Source organism: Sciurus vulgaris (assembly GCF_902686455.1).
Source record: "Sciurus vulgaris genome assembly, chromosome: 3".
Lineage (NCBI taxonomy): Eukaryota > Metazoa > Chordata > Mammalia > Rodentia > Sciuridae > Sciurus > Sciurus vulgaris.
This window is the reverse complement of record NC_136463.1, coordinates 28,063,246-28,088,279: the sequence shown is the minus strand read 5'-3', so window position 1 is coordinate 28,088,279 and position 25,034 is coordinate 28,063,246. Positions and strand designations below refer to the sequence as shown.

At 37.9% G+C, this 25,034-nt stretch overlaps 2 protein-coding genes across 16 annotated transcripts in view; one reads left to right on the top strand and one right to left on the bottom strand.

The window, feature by feature from the left end:
* The window catches only part of UTP18 (UTP18 small subunit processome component), a 42,113-nt gene extending 32,221 nt beyond the window's left edge, over positions 1-9,892 (bottom strand). For both annotated transcript variants that reach the window (XR_013762863.1, XM_079134029.1), the window contains exons 1-4: positions 9,543-9,892; positions 7,839-7,951; positions 5,378-5,476; positions 709-776 (exon numbers count right to left, since the gene is read on the bottom strand). Coding sequence is in view for 1 of the 2 variants with exons in the window: in XM_079134029.1 (XP_078990155.1) it covers positions 709-776; positions 5,378-5,476; positions 7,839-7,951; positions 9,543-9,884 (622 nt within the window). In the remaining variant the exon portion in view is untranslated. The remainder of the gene's footprint in view (positions 1-708; positions 777-5,377; positions 5,477-7,838; positions 7,952-9,542) is intronic.
* Positions 9,893-10,200: 308 nt separating this feature from the next.
* The window catches only part of MBTD1 (mbt domain containing 1), a 59,454-nt gene continuing 44,620 nt past the window's right edge, over positions 10,201-25,034 (top strand). For 5 of the 14 annotated variants that reach the window (XR_013762860.1, XR_013762861.1, XR_013762862.1 and 2 more), the window contains exons 1-3: positions 10,385-10,627; positions 11,240-11,301; positions 15,560-15,656. The gene's annotated coding sequence lies outside the window, so the exon portion shown is untranslated. Of the gene's footprint in view, positions 10,343-10,383; positions 10,628-11,239; positions 11,302-15,559; positions 15,657-25,034 lie in introns of those variants that run through there. The other 9 variants (XM_079134021.1, XM_079134027.1, XM_079134025.1 and 6 more) reach the window with 6 other exon arrangements.

Genomic DNA, 25,034 nt, shown 5'->3' with positions numbered 1-25,034 from the left:
GAAACCAGATTTTTAGGATTAATCATCTGGGCTTGATCTGACATGTACTCCATGAAAAGACATCCCATTTCTAAGTGGACAGCTAGATTAGCTGCCATTATCTTCACAAAGGGCTCTGAATCAAGATGTCATATTACTTGTTTTTCCTTAATCCTCTACCATAATGCAACATAGCTCTGTTGATGAAAAAATAAAATTCATCTACCCTTTATTTTCCTTACAGGGCAGAATGTACTATAGATTGAATATCCTTTATCTGAAATGTTTGGAATCAGAAGTGTTTTGGATTATATATTTTGGAATATTTGCACATGCATATTGAGCTATCTTGGGAATGGGATCCAAGTCTAAACATGAAATCCACTTATGTTTCATATATATCTTATACACATAACCTGAAGGTAATTTTATATAATACTTTTAATAACTTTGTGCATAAATAAATTTCACGGTGTGGCATACCAACAAGTTGGTACTCAAAAAGTTTCAGATTCTGGAGCAATTCAGATGTCGAGTTAGGAATGCTCAACTTGTATTAAATCTTACACTATTAAAAAAGGGTTCCTTCAGAGAAATGGTAAACTTCAAAATCAAATTTTTTTTCAAAAAAAGATGTATTTGAAACACTAAGGAACCGAAGAAAGCTCAAATAACAACGGAACAGGCAAAGGGACTTATTTACTAACGAACAGAACTATCAACACTCACCATCTGAAGATGTTTTCCGCTTATTACTCTCTGCCCAGGCAGGTACTCCTCCCATCGCATGCTGGAATCTAAGCAAAAATATTTTTTAAAAAATATATTGTGATAATCACTGTATATTCATAGACCTTGGACACATTTAAAAACTAGTTTAGAGCACCCTTGAGAGAACATATAGAATTTCTTTCAAAGAAGTTACTATCTTCAAAAATAGAAGTTATCTTTACTTACACAGAACAGACCCCCAATGCTTACATTGGAAATTTGTATGAACCTCTCCCCAGCTCAACTGCTGGATACAGGACACCTGCATACCTATTTGTTGTTAAATGATGTCTAGTTAAGTGACTATCTGTTCATTTCAAAACATCTTAGATGTCGTGACTAATTAAGGAAGTTATAAAACAAATGGTATATTATGTAAATGACTGAACACGTCTGAAAGAAAATGATCAGATTGGAAAAAAAGTTCATCCCCTATCATTAAAATAAGATGGGAGCATTTTACTCTGGAGAGTAAGCTTTAAGAGAAGCATGATTAACAATGAAAAAAAGAAATGTGCTGGCTGTATTCCAAACAACTGGTAAGTGAAAGAAGACAAAAAGTTATTCTAATTTTTTAATGCAAAAGAACAAACTAGCCCACAAACTAAACCCAGTAACCATAAACAACTAGAAAACCAGACAAAAATAAATGAAATAACAATTTTCAGAAAACGGAAAACAGGTACCACAGGACTGTGATTCTTGAGAGAAGGAACACAAAAGGTGAGCCCTAGGGCTGGGGAGATAGGTCAGTTGATAGAGTGCTTGCCTCGCAGGCACAAAGCCCTGGGTTCAATCCCCAGCACCGCAAAAAAAAAAAAAAAAAAAAAAAAAAAAAGGTGAGCCCTACCAGGACCAGGAATTTTCCCCTATTGGCATATAAGACTCTGGCACAGGTAACCAACCTGGAAGAAGCTACTCTGCAGAAGAGAGAAAGAGCTCCGGAAATCTGCATAAAAGTCCAAGTCCAATGACAACTCTCCTGAATACTAACTAAGCTGCACACTCATGAGATGAGCTCTATGAGGTCAGGCAAAGAAGTACAAAGGAGCTAAGTCACATAGAACCAAAGCCCAGACATTCAAATTCCAACCACCTAGAAGGAAGGTCCTCAATTCAACACTCAGCATTCAGTAGAGAGCCCAGAAAAATCATGCCTTAAGTAGAGGTGCTAAAGCAGTCTAGACCTGCTTAAAAACAAATCTTGAAAGAATCAAAATGATTTGCAAACCAATTAAATGCCCGCCAAGACAAAAAGCAATAAACAACATGGACCAGAATTCAAATTACTACACATGCAATAAAGAAAAACATGAACTGTAACAAAAAAAAAAAAATAATAATCAAATAATAGGAACAGAAATGACAGACCTGATAGATTAGCATTCAGACTTTAAGATAACAAAATATACCCAAGTATTTAAAGGAAGTATGACCACAATGAAAAGTAAAATAGAAAGGTCTCAAGCTGAAAAGATCCTCTAAAGCTAAAAAATACAATGTCTAAAATAATGTGCCAAATGAGTTTAACAGATTCAAAAGACTACATGCTGTATCACCTTATTTATATGACATTCTGTAAAAGGCAAATCTATAAGGTCAGAAGATTACTGTTTGTCAGGGGCTAAAAGTGATATAAATAGAGGAGAGAGGGTTGACTACAAAGGGCCACTGGACGCTTTTGAGGGTGATGGCAATGTTATACATCTTGATTCTCTCATAATTGTGGTGGTGCTTGGATGTTAAATACTGAACACATTTAACAAAATTCACAGAGTAACACTTAAAAGGTGAATTTCACTCTGTAGATTATGCATCAGTAAACCTACTTAAAAAAAAAAAAAAAAAAAAACAGCGTGCATGAAGCCCTGGGTTCAATCTTCAGCAGTAAGTGAAAAAAAAGATTCCACGATGTGCCAAGCGTGGGGTCCCCAGACCCTGGCAAGGCCAGTCCTTAAGAATCTCGAGGCCAGAAATTACTGCCTCCAGGAGTGGAGCACCAAGAAGTTTTCAGCACAGTGCCAAATGCAAAGGAAAAGACTGGTCCCAGCAGTCTGCAGTGCAGGGACTATGGGAATGGGGCAGTCAGACCTGCACATAGCCACCCGCAGGCCTGCAAAGAGTGGGCTTGTTTCTGTTCTTATTTTTTATTCCTTTTTTTAACCCTTAAATGTTTCTTTCAAAAATGTTTCAAACTGCCACCTCCCAAAAAAAAGGATAAGAATGCAAAGAACCTCTAGGAACATAAAATAATAAAAAAAATTTTAAATTTTTTTTAATGTGTTAAACTTGAATTGGAAGAATCAATATAAAATCATTATTTTAAAATATGCATATATATGTATATACATGTGGCTCTGTTCAACTTTTAAAGAGCCCAGAAACAATAAAATCCTAACAGTAACCAAACAGTAACCATACTCTAGGTATGATGTCCCATTGAAAGGAACCAGGGTTCCTGGAAAACAGGCTCATTTCAGGGCATGGAAAGGACAAAGGAAACCCGGAATACCTTTGAGGCCAGAAAAGATAGGAAATATGAACACAGGCGCCAACTAGGAAGGGCTCTTCTGTAGGCCAGATCTGGACAATTAAAGCAAAGACCTATGACAACTGATTATAAAACACTGAAAAAACAAAAACCCATGAATTCGAAAGAATACCAACGAAATCCTGGTGGGGAGTGGGGGATTCTTCTTTTCAAAAGATCAGAAATAGGCTCACCATGAAATGTAGAATGAGAACCAAAATAAAACCATAATTTGCAAACAAAGTTCACATTTACTTACAAAACAGAAAACTGGACAAAACAAGACACAGGACACAGTTCAAACTATTTAAAAAACACACAGATCACATAGTAGTTTAAATAAGATCACATATTAGTAACCACATATAATATTAGTAACTCACATATTAGTAACTCACAATATAATAAGACCACACAGTAGTAGAACGCAGACTTCTATTCCAGTTAACTTGTCTAGCTTAAAATCCATACCCAAGACCATAATTACTAACTTCTACCCTGAATTTATCCCTATGGCTAACCCCAGTTCCAAATTCTATAAATATTCTTCCAGAATTCCTTCTCAGACACTGAGACTCTCTCAAGATGGTGTTTTCTCCTCTTTAGCAAACTTAATAAAACCTACCCCATAGAATCAATAGGCTTCTGTTATCTACATATGAGCTCTTCAACAAGCACTTCAACCACAGGGAGAGAAAAATACACCATTTTGCTACCCCTAATGTAGTAACTACCTCAGGCAATAATAATTACCAATGAAGGTTTTTAAACCCTTAGGTGAGTTTCTTGGAAAAACAGGTTATTCATACACTGCCCAAGAACATCACCAATTATTTGCTAACTGCAAAGGAGAGTTTAAAACTTTTAAAACAAAGTTATCCAGTGGTCCAAAACCTTCAGTGATCATGCTCTGCATTATTAGTGATGCAAATATTAGTAACAATTAGAACATATCATCTTAACAAGATTCCTGGGAAAATGTTTCATTTTATTTTTAGCCCATAAGAAACCCAAATGAGGGCTGGGGTTGTGGCTCAGTGGTGGAGCGCTTGCCTAGCATGTGTGAGGCACTGGGTTTGATTTTCAGCACCACATATAAATGAATGAATAAATCAAGGTCCATCAACATCTAAAAAAAAAAAAAGAAACCCAAATGATGAAAGATCTCCACAATGAAAAAATAATCAGACTGGGGAGGAGGAAATAGGTAGTACCTGATAATGGCTGATGAAAATATTTGGAAACTAGAATGAAGAGATCATTGTACAATACTGTGAATATACTAAATGCCACTAACTGTGAACTTCAAAATGGTTACATTTTTTAAATTAAAACTAAAAAAATAAAACCATTATACTTATGTGAATTTCACCTCAATGAGAAAAAGTTGGAAAGGATTAGACTACAAGGCATTCTACAAAACAAGCCTGAACATTTAAAGAAAAATAAAAACCAGTATCATTTGGAGAAAAAAAAAAACTAAAAGATGCGGATATACTGATTTAGATTAAAAGAGATTTAAGAGACATCAAGTCAAAATATAATGTATGAATCTCATGAGAACTAAAGAAATTAATACTGGCTGGCCATTAAGTATTAATTTCCCTAAGTATGATACTACTGTGACTATGAAGGAAAGTCTCTCTAAACTTAGGTGATGCACCCTGAGGAATTTAGGGGCAAAGTGCTGCATTATCTGCACCTTGTTCTTAAATAGACTGGGAAAACACAGACACACAAATACATAATGCAAATATGGCAAATTTGTTTGAAAAATTATTGTACCAAGGTGAACAGATGCTTAAATATAAAACTGAGGAAAAGAGTTTATTGAATTGAATAAGCAAGTTAACAATATTATTACTGATTATATTTAGAGGTACCACTACAAGTTTTCTTTCAAATTTTCTTTGCATCTGTTTTATCCCCCTCCCCCAAATACTGACACGTAATCACTGCCTCCAATAGCAATGCTCCTACTGTTTCATAATGGAAATGTGACTATCCAAGAAACTCTTACAGCCAAAAATGGAGCAAACCAAACAAAATGCTGGTTACATACCTCTTGGTAAATCATATGGAAAAAAGGACACTTACTCTTCTTTCAGTCTCTTCTGAAGTTTTTCTTTGGTAAGTTTACTTTCACTCGCGTTTTTCATCATATCTTTCCGAAACCGATTATTCACCATGTCAACCCTATAAAATACAGAACAGTATATTTTAAACAATTTTAAGAGTCATCATAAACTGGTGCTGCCTTTAGTATATTGAGAAAACACTTACTGGAATAATACAAGTCAAGATTAGTAAGATGCGTAACATCTCACGTGTAATCTCCATTCTTCCTCCTTTGAAGTCTTCAACATTTTGAATCATCTAGCTTACCCTATGGAGAGCTAGAATTTCAGAAAAATCTTCATGTCTCATCTACATACTTTATACCATTCTCCAAAATAAATCCCAGGTAGGTCAAAGAGTTAAGTGTACAAAAAGCAAACCTTAAAATATTATGAAGGAGCTGCACACAGTGACACATGCTTATAACCTTAGTGACTCCAGAGACTAAGGCAGGAGGATAGCAAGTTTGACACCAGCCTCAGCAACTTACAGACCCTGTCGCAAAATTTAAAAATAAAAAGGGCTGGGGATGTAGCTCAGTGGTGGAGTAACCCTGGAGTTCAACTCCCAGTTATCAAAAAAATACATATATATACTATCAAGCAAAAACGTAGATAAATGTCTATCATTCTGATAAAGAAAATTTTACTGTTAAAAGTAACAATAACGGGCTGGGATTGGGGCTCAGTGCTAGAGCACTTGGCTAAGCACATATGAGGCACTGGGTTCCATCCTCAGCATCACATAAAAATAAATAAAACAAAGGTACTGTGTCCATCTACAACTAGAAAATATATTTTTAAAAAAGTAACAGTAAAACTAATGAAGAAGTTTCACAAATTTGACATCTAAAAATTTAAAACTTCTGTGCACAGAAAGCTGGGGGTACACCTACAATAAATATGACACATAACGATTTGAAATTCTCAATGTAAGGAACTTGATCATTAAGAAACGATCTCCAATAGATAAAGATATAATACAAAATACTTATAAGAAATGCAAATGGCACAATAACGCACCAGTAAAAAAATATGAAAAAAAAAAATTAGGGGGAAAAAAACGAACACCAGTGGCTAATTAGAGAAATAAGTTTTCTGAACAGAAATATCACACTGACAAAGTCGGGAAAAAAAAAAAATCAATCACTGGTTTTAAAAACAAAAAGGGGAAGATAAACTGGTATGCAGTCTGGCAGTATTAATCAAGAGTCTTAAAAATATGTGTGCTCACCAGGCACAGTGGCACATGCCTGTAATCCCAGTGGCTTGGGAGGCTGAGCCAGAAGATTGCGAGTTCAAAGTCAGTCACAGCAATGTCGAGTCACTAAGCAACTCAATGAGACCCTGTCTCTAAATAAAATACAAACTAGGGCTGGGGAGGTGGCTCAGTGGTTGAGTGCCCCTGAATTCAATCCCAAGAGGGGGGGGAGTCTGTGCTCCTAATCTGTGCTTTGATCAAGTAATTCAGCCTCAAAGAATCTTTCTTAAGGAATTAATTTAAAAAATATAAGAAGGTTTATTTATAAAGATGTTTATCTCAGCACTAAGTTATTAAAGGGAAAAGTAAAGAAATCTATCCGCCCAACAGTAGGTACGGAAATTATGGTTGGCTCACACAACAGGCTAAAACAGTCACTTAAAATATGTTGATTAAGAGTAACAAAGGGAAGGAAGGGAGGTTGGGAATAAGAAAGACAGTAGAATGAATCAGACATAACTTTCCTAGCCTTGTATCTGAATACACAACCATGGTAACTTTGCATCCCATACAACCACAGGAATTGGTCCCTAATTAGAATAAGTTATACTCTCTGCATGTACAATTTGCTAAAACATACTCTACTGTCAAGTATAACTAAAAAGAATAAAAATAAAAATAATTTTTAAAAAGTTGATAAAGGTTTGTTTTAAATGGAAAGAAATATTTGCCAATATAACTTTACATACAAATAAGTTATCAAATTAAGTATACAAAAGTACATGCTGAGTGTGCTAGCTTCCTTTCTTTTAACCCTTTACTCAGTTTCAGGCACTGTGCTAAAAGTTTTACGTGTACTATTTAATCAGAACAGCCTCTGATAATAGTTACTATAATTACATTCATTTTAAAAATTAAAAAAAAAAAAAAAAAAAAAAAGGCAGGTTTGAAACTTGTCCATGGTCAATTTGGAACTGGACAATTAAGGAAGCAAGCTCAACTCCAAACACTGTTCTTTTAGCTGATCAATAGTACAAATACAAAAGAGGAGATAGACAAGAATGCCACATGTTAACAGTAGTTCTCTCAGTGACTGGATTAGGAAGGACCTTTTCTATACTTACGAATGTTCTTCAAATCTTCACATAATCACATATTTTTAAAGAGAATGGTTTTAAGACCAACTGAATCATTTTTGAGGTGTACAGAGGGATTCTGAAAGACAAGTTAGGCAGCTTACATTTCCTCATCTTCATCTTCCTCATCCACCCAAACTGGCTGCTTCTGAGGGGGAAAAGAATCTTTTGCTTCATTCTCCACTTCCGAGTCATCAGAGTCTTCATGCAAGTGAACCTACAGAAAACAAAATGCCCTCAAGCACTGGGTTTTTCCCATCCCACAGTGGCCCACGCCTTAAGTGACTTGAAGAATGCTTTGTTTTTATGGCCCACTGATGAATGGGATGGAATGCTACCAACGCAAATGCCAGAGGCAAAAGCAAAAAAAAAAACGAGAACAGTGAATGACATCTCCAGGTAGACCACCAAGGCAAACTGGAACAGTTAAGGACAGCAAATCAACATGCTGAAAGAAAAAGACCACAGTAGACAAGAAGAAAAGCTAAGTTAACAGATGAAGAAAAGGGCAGGAGAAAGGGCCAAACCACAGAAATTATAAATGCCAAGGCAGATTAGAATTAAAAATAACAAATATCATTAACTCCTATCTCATATTCTTAGATACATTACTTGTTTTCTCTTAACCATTCCTAATTCCACCTTTCTATGTCTTTACCAAACCATCAAATCTAAATCTTGACCACAAAAATCCCCTTTACGTAATAGCTTCAGCCTTCCCCAACCCACATGACAGCAACGACCCTCTATTTTCTACCTGCATTACTACAGTTTAATAAGATTCAAAGCTCAACAAATCCCACCTCGTTCCTCCTGACTACAAAAATTTCACCTTGTTTAGCACGCTTCCAGAACTGAGTTCTCTAGAAATCCTTCTCTTGACTACAGCAACTTCTCCCGTAAGCACCCAAAGGAGGTGGCAATCAACAGATACTTGCTAAGTCAACATTATTTTAGCAAACATCGACAAGTAATTCTCAATCCTTCTTTGACCGAACTTATCTAAAATTTCACAGGCCTCCTTCATACACACTTATTTTCCTTCAGCAAAGATTTTCTTTTTTCTCTTCAGTACTTATCACCAAATACTTGAATTTTACTTATTTATCATTTCTTTATCTTCTGTCTCAGCCACAAGTTCCAAGAAGACAGGGATTTTTCTCAGTTTTGTCCACCACTATGTCTTGGAATCTCTATCTTGGGACAAAAGCCAAATTTAGAATTTTTTTAAAAAGTAGAGTGCAAAAATTATAATTAATCCTACAGGGTTTGTCATCGCCTGGCAAAGTATCAAAGACCTACATATTCTGCTAAACAAACGAATACGCTATCATTTTCAAAAGTTGGTGCACGACATGATGGAGCCCAGAGATTGTTAAAACGCATATTCCCAGGCTTGTGCCCACCAACTGATTTCATTACCGATGGAACTCCTTGAATCACTGGCAAGGAACTGGGGCAGGTGATCAAACGAACACGCCGAGTTCGTGCAGACCGCAGAGCAGATCCGCCCAAGATGCTCACGACTGCAGTTCGCTAAACAAATACGAGCTGAGCGCCTGCTGCATACGAGGCGCGGTGGCTCCTCCCGGGCGGAGAAAGGCGTGGTCTGAGCCCGCCCTAGCTTGCAGTCCAGCGCGGGAAGGCGGGGTACGCGCAGCGGCGCCCCTCGGCGCCAGCCTTCAGGGCTTCCTCCCTCCCACCTGAGCGCTCGCCGCCACAGGTCGCCCAGGCTCCGCCCTCAAAGCCTCGCCGCCCACCGCGCGCCCTGCCGGAACGCGGCCGGCCCGCGCCGGGGCCTCCCTCACCCGCGGGCCCTGCAGCCGCCGCAGCAGCGTGTCCGCGTCGTCCTCGACATCACCGAAGACCAGCTCCTCCAAGCACCGCTCTACTGCCGGTTTGTCCTCCTCCAGCGTCAGGCGATTCTGCTGCCGGAGCCGTCTCTCTTCTGCCGCCGCGGCGACTGTGATCGAAACGGCTGCGGCATTCGGCCTGGCTGGTGGTGTACGCCGGGATGAAGGGGCAGCTTTTCGGAGCGGCCCACCCGTCCCTGTGCTGGCTTTCTGGCCCAACCTCATTTGGGTCTTCCTGTCCGGCCTTGCGCGGGTCCTTCGGTTCGGTTTCGTCGGGCTCCTGCGTTCGGGCGGCATCGTTGGGTTTAAGAAGAAACGCAAGCACTCACGTGGAGCCTCTCTGCGCGTGCGCACCGTCGCCTCTCCGGCCGCAGCCGAAGAAGTCCCGGGGGACCGGAAGGAGCCTGCGCAGCCTCTCGCCACGTGACCAAAACCCCCTACGTCACTCCCACTCCCCTCGCCAGCCCCTCCCCGTGTGGGAGTTCCTCCGGGAGGGCCAATCTTCCGGGTGTAGGGGGACGCGGCGTGACTGGAGTGGAAATTTTTTCCAACACAACTGCTGCAACATATTGAAAGGCACTCAAGAAAGCCAGAGTACAAACGGGGGTGACGGAATGAAACTTCTACTTTTCCTTTTGATCTTTTAACCACTCGACTTCACCCAAATCCCAATTACCTTTACTTCCCTTCGTATTGGTACGGTCCTTAGAGTACGGAGCCTGCAGAGGGTCCCACGCTGGAGGAGAGAAAGGAGGGTATGTAGGGAAGTGGGCCAATCGGGGCGCGGGTCACGGCGCAGGCGCGCTGGGGAGGGAGGGCTATGCTAATGTTGTTGATATCCTGGGGCCACCCGAGTTAAAGGGGGGAAATCCGGGGGCTGCCGCAGCCGCCACCAGTCTGAGCCCAGCTGGGGGCCCCCTGTAGTCGCCGCAGTCCCGGGGAGAGGCGCCTGCCCCCAGCTCGGGGAGGGGGCGCCGCGGGCTCGGGGAGCACGGACAACCCCTACCCATGAGGCCCTGATGGAAAACACAAAGGATCTGGTGAGAGCCGAGCGCGGCAGCCGCTTTGTGTGCCAGGTGGGGGGAACGCCTGCAGCTCCCCGACCCCAGGAACCCCGCAGCTCCCTGACCCGGCTCCCAGGCCTGCTTCTCCATCCCACGCCCCCTCCCCCTACCGACCGTTAAACGATTCAGGGGTTCCCCTCCCCCACCCCCTCAGCCCCGGACTCGTTTGGGTTCTTTCCTCCACTCTCTGGGGGGAAAAAATCGACAAGAAAGTTTTTCTGTGCCCTCCTACCCCCACCCTACTCTGGCTAGAGAGAAAGGCTGAATCCGACACTTACTTTTTTAGGTGCCCAGGGTGGGAGAGTGGAATGGAGTCCTCACTTCCTTTGGGGGGTGGGCGTGGGGAAATATAATTTTGGTGCTCTGCAAAGAAGGTTCTTTTCGGTTTGGGGGACCAGTGCCGCGAGGCATTTTGCACGTGGAGGTGGAAATATTGAAAGGGGGCGGGGTGGGCACGTGTGGGAGGGAGAGGTGGGAGTGGTGTTTGGGAAGCCGCCACCAAGGCCGCTTATTTAAAAGGGTTCCAAATCGGTGGGCTTCTTTGACTACTGCGTTCTCTTTTGTGAAATAAAAATCCTAACATTTCAGAGTCGGAAGAGACATTAGAGGTCACCCAAAGCAGCCGTCCCCTCTGCAGCCTCTGAAAAGTGGTAGGTAGTCTGGCCTCTACTAAACCCCTACAAACACTGAGCGCTCACTACTGCCCAGGAAAGCCCCTTCGGTTTTTAAGTAGTTCTAACCGTTTGCCTACCCTTATTAGACCCTTCAGTCTCATTCATGTCCTGGTTAAGTTGCTCCTTTTTTTACTTCTCAAATTTTCTCTCACATCCTCCTCACCCACCCACTGCTCATTGGCCTATATTTTGTGTGCCAGGAAAGAACAGCAGGGAAGTGGAGGGAGGGGGGAGGATTTGAGAAAGTGAAGGCCAGCTGAAAACTTTGCTGGGTCAATTTCAAGTGTGCTGACTTACATATCTGAAGATGGTTGATACTGTTCTGACAGGAAACTAGGGAATTGAAATCAGGATTTCATGGCCATTTTCTCTCTCTAATGTACCTTTTTGAAATTAGAAATTTCATCATCTCTTTAGGTCTATCACAAACCACATTTGATTGTTGCCTAAATCAGTTTCCCTAAGGATGCCTAAAATTGCATCCTGAGGATAGTATTAAAACCCTAGAAACATAAACCTGGTAGAGAACTGACAGAACTACTCTCCCATCATTTTGACCTGTATTCCTTGCAAACTGTACAGGATCCTGCTTCCCAGCTTCTGTTTTTTGTTTTTGTTTTTTTTTTTTTTACAGTTCTGTTTTTTATGAGATTTGAAATTTATGCAGCACTTTAATATTTGCTTGAAATTTACAATATTTTGATGCCCTATACATTAAAATGCACCAGTATTTGTCATTTGGTAGTTCAGTTTCAAATACATATTGTTGTTCAGTCTTTTAATGTTCTTCATTTAGTGAGCTCTGTTGCCTTCAGTAGTTTTTTTGGCAAAAGAATCTCGGGGCACATGTTTTTTTCCTTCCTAATATGGTGAAGTGAGAGTCCAAACATAATGTAGAAGTAATGCATCTGGTCTAAAAGCCAGCAAATTAGTTTTATCCTAAACTCCCAATTCCCTGTTTAGAATGTTAGAGCACATTTTTTTCTTCCCCATCTTAGCCCTTACAGACTTGATTTGCTAGTGTGCTTAGACTGGTTTTTATTTACCTCAACACCAAAGAGTATTTAGAAAGAAAATAGCTGTCTTTTTTTGCACCACCTCCTCTGAATAACAAGTAGCTTCTATTTATATAGAACCCCATACTCAAGGCTTGTGAATAACTTGCAAATTATGGCAAAATATGTCTTGAATAAGTATCTGTTCATAAGTGAAGCCATGTTTTTCAACCATCCAATTTTTAACTTTGTATAAACTTGGATATATAATGTTTTCTTAAAATCTAATTACTAGAATTTAACATGGAATTGAATACTAGATCATGAAAGAAATTAATAGCACTGTATAGTCCTGTCTTTAAAAATGTAATTAATATGGAGTTCCAAGTTGTTTTCCTGCTTACTTTAAATGTGAGCTGTCATGACATAAGTTGACTAACTTTGGAACCATTTGCCCTCTAAACATACTAGACAGGAACAACTGGTTTCACTTTTAAAGATGACACTGCTGTATTTTTTTTATGACTAGTTATATGTTGACATTATTATCTAAGCCTTCCTCGATAGTCAGATGCTGCTTGTAGTCTTTAAATTATTTTGGAAATTAAAATGAAAATTTATTTTAAAGTGGGTTAAAGCATATTACATAGTGGTCAAATGAAGGCAAAACAATAGTTCATAAATGAAAATGTCATATTAATATCATAAACCTTAAACTACTAGACTACTGAAAGCCATGAATGCTCAGTGATTTCAGTGACCACCTTCTAAACTTAAAAAAGTCACTATTCTTTGATGGCTCCTTGTTTCTCACTTTTTCCTTTTTAAAATGTTTACTAGATAAAATTTAACCTTGCACACTTAACAGTTCAGAGTAAGATGGTTAATATGTCTCATTAGTCCTAAGTTTTCAGTTCCAAGAGAGATAAAAACAGAACAATAGAAAAATGTTCTTAAAGTAGTTACAACAAGCTGAACTATGTCTCGCTACAACAGGATATATTAATTATCCCAGACAGCTTTTGATCTTATGTGAAAATAACAGACTACTTTAGTTTTTTTTTTAAAGGGGGGGGGGCTACTGGTTGAACCCAGGGGCACTTAATCACACGGATCTACACCCCCAGTCCCTTTTTATTTTGAAACAGGGTTTCACCAAGTTGCTTAGGGCCTCACTAAATTACAGAGGCTGGTCTTGAACTTGTGATCCTCCTGCTTCAGCCTCCCAAGTTGCTGGGATTACAGGCAGGTAGCACCCTACACTTCAGGTCTCTTTTTTAGTGAGCTTTTTTAAAGGATTTATTCCCATAAATTTAAAATTTATCATCTTGCTTTGCTAGAATCCACAAGAAAAGGTACATGAGTGATAATTCCATTTAAACAAACCTAAATGTGAGGTAGGATGAAGTGATAGAGTGAAGGGGTGCTGGAAAATTAGGTTAGAGTTGTGATTCTACCACTGACTAGTTGCATACTTATTGAAGATCCTGTATCTTGGTTTTCTTAGCCCAGTTGAAGAGTATCTAGAGGGACTGGGGTTGTTGCTCAGTGGTAGAGCACTTGTCTAGCACATGTGAGGCACTGGGTTTGATCCTCAGCACCACATAAAAATAAGAGAATAAAATAAAGGCATTATGTCCATCTACAACTAAAAATATTTTTTTAAAGATGTTGATCTAAAATTAGTTAGCATTGTACAATGAGCTTTGTGCAGTGGTAGAAATGTCCTGTATTCATATGTCCACATATGACTTTTGAGCACTTAAAACGTAGCTAATAAAGAACTCAATTTTTTATTTTATTAGTCAACTTAAATAACATGTCTGCCAAATTGGATATGCAGGTATAGTACAGTGTTTTCCAAAGTTAGCTGAAATCACCTCTTGCAGGCTTTTGTTAAAAATACACACCTCTCTCCTGGATGTAGTCTTTCAGTAGGTCTGCAGTTAGTCTGACAATCTGTTTGTTTGTTTTTATGGTGCTGGAGATTGAACCCAGGGCCTTGTGCATGCAAGGCAAGCACTCTACCAACTGAGCTGTCTCCCCAGCCCTGACAATCTGTTTTTAATACATACTCCAGAAAGTTTTTTGCTTTTGTTTTTCATCAGATTAGTTAAGGAAACACCACATTACAGATTTATGAACACCCTATTGTTCTCACTGTGGTGTTGGTAACCTAGAATTTGGTATATTATAAGTGAGCTTTGAACAAAGTCTGCAAACTGGGTTTTAGCCATGGTTCTGCCACCTCCTGACTTGTGATTGCAGATAAATTGCCTAATCTCTTTGAGCTTCATATTCTTCATCTGAAATGTGGGGTGAGAATAAGCCCTGCTTCCCTTCTGAAGTTTCTATAAATTTCCACTAAAATGTGATGACTGCTGTATAAAAAAGTGTAAGCTGCTATATAAATGACAAAGTGTTAAAGAGATCTTTCCAGAATCCCTTCTTTTCCCCTTTCACTGGATTATCTAATTTATACTCCTCTTCTTATAAAACTGGTTGTATATAATGCTCATTCATTTATGAAATCTTAGGGGCCATAGTTTGCAGTCTTTGTTGTAAGGTGGGCATAATAAGTCTTAATTTTTTTCTTTTAATTTCTGGTGCTTAGCACATAATATGTATAGCTCAGTGAATATTTGCTTGTATTTATTTACTTTTAGAGTTTAAAACTTTAATTGATCATAGATTTTTTTTATATACCAGAGAAATATCCCCTTATGCATATATGTATGGAACCCAATTTTAACTAATGCTCCATGGTTACTGTTCAGTGATTTTATATCTTAGCAGTACTGGGGATAAATTGAACCCAGGGTCTATCTAGCACTGAACTACATCCCTAGTCCTTTTTATTTAAAGACAGTATCTTGCTAAAATTGCTGAAGCTGACCTCAATTTGCAATTCTCCTGCCCCATCCTACAGAGTAGCTGCGATTAAAGGCATGTGCCATCATGCCCAACAGTGATTACATATCTTTTGAGCAACTAGCTTCATATATATTTTAAAAGATAATCATGCTAAGGGTGTAGCTTAGCGGTACAGCATTTGCCTAACCTGCTCAAGAAACTGGGTTTCATCCCCAGCACTTCCAAAAAAAAAAAACACACCGAGAGAACTCTTTGATTTTTTTTTTTTTTTTTTTTTCATTAGCCCTAATAATGATCTTAGAGACCCTCTAGGCCACTGTGTGTTTCATACTTAATTTTGACAAGGTCATCTTATTTTTAATTAGCTTTTCAGGTTCATACTTAAGGATTCATAGCTTTCTTCTGAAGAACTGAAAGTGTCCATGTGAACTATTTTATTTTATCATACGTCCTTCCTGTGCGGTAAGTGGTATTTTCCTTATTTAGAGGAGAGGGAAACTGAGACTCACGTAATTGTTGTATCCAAAGTCATGATAATGATAGGACCAGAAGTTGGACCCCAAAACATAGAAATCTGGATTTTTCACTAGCCAGACAATGCTTTTCATCCAGTTGTGGAATAAGGAAGAGGCAGCAAGAGCTAAAAAGCACCCTCACTTCTAAGTGCAGTCATCATAGAATATCTGTTGTGAAGTTTGTGATTTCAGGCATACAGTGTTCACATTTAAGGTTTGAGGAAACATACATTGTCTTATGCCTGCCTGGAACATGAATCATCTCATCCAGCTTACCCATGATGTTTATCCACCCACCCATTATTTACTAGCCATTTCAGTTATCAAACTGACTATCAAGGTATGAGAGTGCTTGTGTTCAAATACCCTTATGTAGTAGCCTAAAGCCATATTGTTCATCTCATCATGTAGAACTTATTTCATTACAAGAAGGGTGAGTATAGGAAAATTATTTTGTCAGACCACATTCGTATAACTTTTATTACAGTATATTCTAATTATTCTCTTTTGTTATTGTTAATCTTATTGTGCCTAATTTATAATTATAGATGTTTGTAGAAGCTGGTAGAATTCTGGGAGGAAGGGAAGAGTTAACTGGAAAAGTACATGAGGGAACTTTCTATATCTTGATAGGTACTCAGAAATATGCCTTAATTTTAAAAAGTTTAACTGTTGAATAAAAGAGAAATGCAAATGAACTGCAGTTTCTGATAAATAATTATGACAATATGATGTATCATAATCTGTCGAATAATACATTCAAAGCAGTGAGCAGAGGAAAATTCATAGCCCTAGAAATCATCTATATTAATGAACGTAAATACTTACCTCAGAAACAAAAAGAACAAAGTAAGTCAAAGAAAACACACACACACAAAAAAGTAGAAATTAATGAGTTAGGGGCTGGGGTTGTAGCTCACATATGAGGCTCACATATGAGGCGCTGGGTTCAATCCTCAGCACCACATAAAAAGCAAATATACAAAGGTATTGTGCCCATCTATAACTAACAACAAAAAAAATGAAAGTACAGAAAAACTATACATCCAATTGATGAATCAATCTTGGGCCTTTAGGGGAAAAGTCACAAGATAGATAAACCACTAGCTAATTTAACCAAGATTGGAAAAAGAAAGAATAATAGACAGGCCAAGAGGAATTCTACCTGAGAGACCAGATGTTCCTAGTGCTACATGACTACAAAAAATGGGAAAAATTGTAATTATTTTTCTGAAACAATAATACTGATTTCTATACCTTTGATGAAGGTAACAAATGAAAACAGATGAAATAATAGTTAAGAATATCATTGCAAATGGCTGGGGTTGTGCCTCAGTGATCAAGCACTTGCGTAGCATGTTTGAGGTACTGGATTTGATTCTTAAAACCATGTGTAAATAAACAAATAAAGGTCTGTCAACAACTAAAAAAACAATTTTTAAAAAAGGAATATCATTTCAAAATCCTAAATATTATGTAATCTCCCACACCACATTAACCCATTTTGTCCCAGTTGTGGGAAATCTATAAAAACATCTTTGTATGTGTGTGTGTTACCGGCAATTGAACGCAGGGCCTTGTGCATTTGAGGCAAGCACTCTACAACTGAGCTATATCCCCAGCCTGAGTAAAACATCTTAATGAAGTTTATGGTAGGAGTACAAGGATAATTCAGTATTTGGAAACCTATGTCGTTTACTGTATTAATAGTTCTGAACAGAAAAGTTGTAGATCCTGAAAAGGCCTGTGGCAAAATTTTAACACCTAACAAAAACTTTTGAGAAAACAGGAATGCATAGGTACTTCTTTATTTAACATGATTTTATTTACATAAATAAGCACCTCAATCCTAAAGCCAGCATCTTAATAAGAAACACAATCAGTAACAAAGTAAGGATGAATGTTTTCTCCACTATTTATACTAGAACTCTGAGCCCATACAAGCAGGAAGACGAAAACAAGAAGTAGAGGCATAATACTGGAAAATGAAAAAGTTTCTTTGTTGGTGATATGATTGTTTTTCTGAAAATCCCTAGAAAATTAGTGACCAAACTATCTCAAAATAATTTGAGCAAGAAGGATTGTAAAATAATAAATTTCAGTTTACTGCAAAAACAACCAATTAAGACAATACAGCAACCAGGCATGGTGGTGCACACCTGTAATCCCAGCTACTCAGGAAGCTGAGGCAAGAGGATCCCAAGTTCGAGGCCAGCTTTGGCAACTTCGTGAGACTGTCTCAAAAAACTAAAATGAAAAAAGGCTGCAGATGTTGCTCAGTGATAGAGTGACCCTGAGTTCAATCCCCAATACTGCAGAAAAAGAAAGCGGGGGAAACAGTATCACACACACAAACTCATTTACAACGTGAACAACAAACTACTTAAATTCCTAAGGTTTTGCTTTAACAAGACCTGTTTTATAAGCTTTGTGAAGCATGGGGCTGGGTTTGTGGCTCAGTGGTAGAGCACTTGCCTAGCACGTAGGAAGCACTAGTTTCGATCCTCAGCTTCACATGATTAAAAAAAAAAAAAGTTATGTCCAGCTATAGCTAAAAAATATTTTTTTTAATTTAAAAAATAAAAAGCTATGTGAAGCAAACTATAAAACATTCCTAAAAGACATAAGTTAAGCTGGGCATAGTGACACATGCCTGTAATCCTAGCAGCTTGGGAGGCTGAAGCAGGAGGATCCACAAGTTCCAGATCCTCAGCAACTCAGTAAGACCCTGTCTCAAACGAAAAAGGGCTGGGTTGTGGCCTTAGTGGTTAAGTGACCCTGGGTTCAAACCCCAGTACCAAAAAAAAAAAGACACAAGGTAAATTTGAACAAATGGAAAGACATCCATTGTTCTTAATTAAGACACCTCAATATCATCTAGTTGTCATGTCTAAGTTAATAGATAAATTTAGTTGAATCCCAATATAAATTTTTTGGTATAAAGTTGAAATAGTTAATACAAGAATTCATTTGGAAAAAGAAACATACAAGAATATGGGAAAACATTAGAAAAGAGATCTTTGAAGTGAATTTAGCCTCAGCAGGTATAAAAATATCCTAGAAAGCCTCTAGTTTTATAAAAGGAAGATATCGACACATGAATAAAGAGTCTTGCACCACCTAAACTTTTGTTTATGGACTACATATACAAAAGTGGTATAGCTATAGCCACTATAATGTGGTAGCACAATGTACTATGTGTTTGATGATGTTGGTGTAAATAAACCTACTGTATTCTAGTGCTTTAAAAGTATATAATACACAATTATGTACACTACATAATACTTGATAATAAATACCTGTGATTGGTTTGTGTTTACTATGCCTTTTATCATTAAAGTATATATATTATATTTTTTTAAAGTTCACTGTTAAACAGTATTCCATGTTATATCAATAGTAGCCTCATAAATGTCGTGTGGACTGCATCTTTTCATCATACCATTTTCTCTTGTACTTGATTTAGTCTCACATGTTGTTTTGCTCATCATGGCCCCTAAGCATACAAAGATCCTTTGCTCATGTTGCTACTCTGAGGCCACAAGGAGGGACCAACTTGAAAATGAAATAAGTGATTAAGGTCTACAAAGGTGGAAAATCAGTGATGGTTATTGCTTGCCAGTCAGGCATGTACCATTCCACCATAGCCATGAGCTTGAAGAACAAGAGCAAAGAAGGATCTGCTTCATTGAAGGCAATAAGACTACAATTCAAGAAGGGTCTATATCTGATGGGCAGGTACTTGTAATGACCTGGATTGAAGACCAAACACGGAAGCATATTCTTCTCAGTACCATGACGGGTATGGCCAAGGCAAAAAGTTTGTGATCTTGAAAGAAAAGGCTGGACCTGATAACAGTGTTGAATTTACTACTGGCTTTGAGTGGCTGAAATGATTCCAAAATCATTAGTTCATTGCATTATGTTAAAGTGAATGATGAGACTGAGTGCTGATGTGAAAGCAGCTGAAGAACTTGTGAAAACTAGGCTGATTGGTGAAATGAATTACTTGTCTGAGCAATCTGAGAGCATAGGCTATATAATACAGCCTAGGTATGCAGTAAGTCATAGCATCTGAGTTTTCGTAATTGCATTTTTATGATGTTTAACCAACAGCTGAATCATCTAATGTTACATTTCTTGAAACATGTTCCTGAAATTAAGTCACATGACTATAAAGTCCAGAAGCGGACACAAGTACATAGGGAAATCTAGTACTTAAAGTGGTATTTCAAATCAGAGATAAAGGTGGATGTTCTAATAAAGGAAATTTTAACAACTACCTAACCTTGTGAGGGGGGAAACATTAGGCCTGTTCTTATACCATGCACAAGAATAAACTCCAAATGGGTCATAGAGCTAAATATAAAACCAAACTATACAAATACTAGAAGAAATGTGGGTGAATTTTTCTGTATCATGATTTAGGAAAATTTTATCTACTTGACTCATAATTAAGGCATAATGAAAGAATACACTATGCCCTAGGGGTATATAGCTCAGTGATACAGTGCATGCTTCAAATGCCTAAGGCCCTGGGTTTGATCCTTAGCACCAAAAAAGAAAAAATACTCAGAAATTTTAATACTGGTAAATTTTGATACGTTAACAAAATTGTGCCAAAAATACTTAATGAGCAGAATCAAAATTTGCCATAAATACGGCTAAAGAGTGAATTCCTGAGTACAAATAACTGAAATAAATCTGTGACTAAAAACCTTAAAGAAAAAGCACTAAAAGATCGGAACAGATGAATCCCACATGCGCAAAAGATCCAAAAACTACATTAGACTGAGCCCCGAGTCTAAAGAGTTGATCTTTATCACAAACTCCCCACTAAAATCTGAGTTCATTGGAAAAATTAATTTCAGGGTTGGAGGAGCATAGATATAAAAATTGAGCCTGAAATATGTTAATGTGCCAAAAAAGAAGTACTCGGAAATCATCAGGAGTATGTTAAAAGGAACTAGTTCAAGGAGATCCTAACAGCCAAATCTGGGGTAATATGAGCCCTGAAATAAGAACCATGATGAATTACAAATCATTGAGGGAAAATAGTTAATTCATACTGATAATGAATAGATAGGTAAGCAGATGAAATGAAGTGATAGTAGGATTTCCTGAGTTGAGAAATAATTTTTTTAGCCATCATGGTAGAGTTTGGTTTGGCAAGGTTATTATTACATGGTAAATTAGAGGTGGAAGTGGGATTTCAACAAGAAGCAACATTTGCATGTTTTTGTCATGATCTAGGCAGGCTTGTTAATTGCAAGGAGAAATAACAGTGAATATGCAGTGGGAAAAACTGCAGAAAACCTTAGGCATCTTGTGCCTTGGCACAATATCCTGAGAGGGATACAGCATCGTTCGTGAAGTATTATGGGAATATATAACCCAAATCTAATGAGGAAATGTCAGATGAACCCCAAATGAAAAACCCCTGATTAAAAGGGGTATTATGGCCTGCATTCTTCAACATTAATCTTCCAATTTAAACCATAAGATAAATACAATATGTGGTCCTGAACTGGAAGGAAGAAATGCAAATAGTGATGTGGGTTATTTGTAAGATGGATGGTAAATTAGAGAATTACACTAACATTTAACATTAATTTAAATTAATGTTCAATTTCCTAAAACTGATAACTGTGCTATAGTTATGAAGCAAAGTTTTTAATCTTAGGAAATGTATGCAATTTAAATGATTTAGAAAAAACTGTATAAATAACCAACCATTTGGGTCCAAAGTTAACAATTGGTGAGTCCATGAGTACAAGGGTTCAACATTTCTGAAAGCATAATGTTATTTCCAAATTGGAAGTTTTTTTAAAAAATTGCACTGATGGACCATTTTTCATCTGTCATTTTGGCATAGATTCAGAGACAAGAATATATTCCATTAGGTTTTGAGAAACAAGCACTCTCAATATTGTTGGTACAAATATAACTAGTAAAAATTTTTTTGGGGAGAATTTGGCAGTGTCTGACATACACACACATATATCCTCCTGAGAATATGCCTTGGAGGTGTGCCTTACTAATATAAAAATACATATACGTAACTTTATTGTAGCATATTTGTAATTGCAAAAAATTGAAAACTAGATGCCTTTGCACTGAAATGGAGTGATTTTTATTCTCAAAGATGAGATTATAGTGTTTGGCCTTTCGTGTAAGAAAGAAAAATACAAAAGCATACATACATTTGTTTTCCTTTTGAAAGTGTATACCTACAAGAAGGATGAACCAGAAAGCAATAAAATTGGTTACAGAGAAGGAAATGGATCTTCCAGATAGAAAATGAAATTTAATTCAATGAAGGAGCAAACCAAACCAATTCAAAAATACCAACATAACCACTATTAAAGGAGAAATAATTCAAATAACTCTTAGTCTGGCACTCAGCCCCTTGATTTGGGGAGAAAAGACTGCAAAGAAATTGTGAACTTTTGATTTTGTGTGTAATACAGTGCTTCTTTAGCTATTTAAGTATATAAAAAGATTGAGCAAATAAGTAGATATGCTGAATTTGTTGAGGAATAGTTTTCCCTATAGAAGAAGAGACAAATAGGGAGTGTGGATAGCTTTTAAAAAATAAATAAATAAATAAAGCCCTGTGGGGCGGGGGGTGGGGAGTGAAATTATAGTTACAGGTAGAAAATCCTGATTTTCTTAAGTACTTGAATGCATACATTTCTCATATACAAGCATGTTCATATCCTTAATTCTGTCATCTGAGGGCCCTGAAGCAGAGAAACCTTAATGGTAATTAACAAACTGAACACCTACATATTTGTATCTAATATATTAATAATCTACAGGGCTTGGGATATAACTCAGTTGGTAGAGTACTCGCCTAGCATGATGAAGGTCCTGGGTTCAATCCCCAGCACCACCAAAATAATAATAATAATAATAATCTAGTAAAAGAAACCAAGGAAGGCTGTTTGGAGAAGTATTTGATTCCAGGTTAGAGACAGAGATGAGATTATAAGTCTAAAATACCTTGTTATGCCAGGAAGACACTCCAAAAACAGGAGTGTCTAAATAATGCCTTTTTTTTTTTTTAATATTTTTTCTAGATATTGGTGGACCTTTATTTGCTCATTTATTTATATGCAGTGCTGAGAATCGAACCCAGTGCCTCACACAATGCTAGGCCAGCGCTCAGCCACTGAGCCACGACCACAGCCCTAAATAACATCTTTAAGGAGCTCCCACTCACCCAGTCCAAGACAGTTTGAGATGCCAAATTATTAACAATAGTAAATCACAAGCCATTGAAAAGTAAAAATCTCTGATTCGATACCCATAGTAAGTAGCGTGGGAACGGGGATAAGGGCCCTTACAGAAGATGCCAAATAATGAACATGGAAAGAGTGCTGGGGGGTGGGGGAAAAAAAAATCACAGTTTAAGGATTACTTGCACACAAGAATCACTGGGTGTTAAATCTGAAGTGATATTTTGGTGATTAGAATATTTGTATTTTTAAATGTTCCCCCATAGATAGTTTGTTTAACAGAAAATAAGAGAAAATGTTAAATAGTGTTGAAACCGTACCATACTCAGAGCAGTTCATTAAAATTAACATCACCAGTAAGGACAGGTGGCCATCATGCCTCTGGATGATACCCTGAGAAAAACAGCACTAGTTATGTAAACAGCTGGTGGTGATATGCAGCATCAATTAATGAGAAAACCTCAAATAACTCAAAAGAAATTTATATAAGAAAATCTCTCAAATGGGGAAAACATAATACCCACTCCTGAAGTGGGGGGTGTACCTCATAACTTCCTTCCCAAGAGTCAAGTATGGGAAAGGGTTAAGTATCACTTTACAGCAGGGCATGGTGGGCCTGTAATCCCAGTGGCTTCGGAGACTGAGGCAGGAGAATCCCAAGTTCAAAGCCAGTCTCAGCAACTTAGCAAGGCCCTGTCTCAAAATAAAAAGGGGTGAGGATGTGGCTCTGTGGTTAAGCACCTCTGGGTTCAATCCCTGATTACCTCATCACCACCAAATCACTCTGTGGAGAAATCTGATACTGCCTCAGCCAAATGATCAAGGTCAGCATCAACAGTAATAAGCCATGTTGATAGTATCTAATGTGATGTAACAAATGGCAGTTGATGTCAGTAACATACCTCCCAACACAACCTTCAGCCTTATCATGAGGACAACTCTCAGTGGAGAAGTGTTCAACAAATTCCCTAAGCAGTACTCTTCAATTGCCAAGATCTTCCAAAGCAGACAGGAATCCCACAATCAAAAGGAGCTTTATGACAACTTAGGCATGAAGACTTATGGCAACTATAATGTGGAATCTTGAAACAAAAAGAACATTAGGTAAAAATAAAAGACATATGAATGTAGTGTAGACTGGTTAATAAGTCGATGTTAGTTCATTATTTACAACAAATGCATCATACTAACATAAGAATAATAGTAGAAGTGGATATTTGAACCTGAAGTTTTTTCTGACTTCTGAAAAATAGCCTTTTTGAGGGAAGGGACTACATTCTTAAACATGTTAAGTGTTAAGACAGACAAAATGTATCCTTCTAGATTCAAACTTAAAGAGACATGACAAATGGAATATTTGACCCTGAACTAGAGGGCAAAAACCCATAAATTGAGTCACTTGATAGAATGTGAATGGTAGGTTAATTTTAATTTCTTGGAGATGATGACTGAGCTGCTATGTAAGAGGATGTCATTATTAGGAAAGGCACATTGAAATTGTAAGGCAGTAGTGCCCAACCAGGGTAGTTTTACGTCCCAGGGGACATATGGCAGCACCTGAAGGCATTTACAGTTGTCACTGGGTGGATGGGGGAATATTACACCAGAAATAGTACTAAATGTAATTAATACAATGCACAGACTAAGTTACCTGACCCAAATTGCCAGTTATAAGGTTGAGAAACCCTTAGCTATGCTTCCAGCCCTGATTTAGACATAAGTGGACTTGAAGCATGTAAACTCTTCACGAATGGCTGAAGGGAGAAAAGTTGTGTATAGAAAAAAGTAAATGGAACCCAGTGCTTACGATTGATCAGGTTAATGATATCAAGTTGTTTGTATCGTTGGAACTTCTGTAAGTTACAAATAAATGATACATAAAAAGCTCACTGCTTTATGGTAAAAGCCTATTATTACCTTCTTAAGGTCAAAAGGACATGATACAAATAAGTTTTATGAAAAATAAAAGCGTATGACGCAGCTGATATTCAAATTGATCAAAAAACTTGCTTTTTCTTAATCTCATTTGAAAATAAGGAATCTTTTCACGCTTATCCTTTTATTGCCATATATTACAAGTTTTC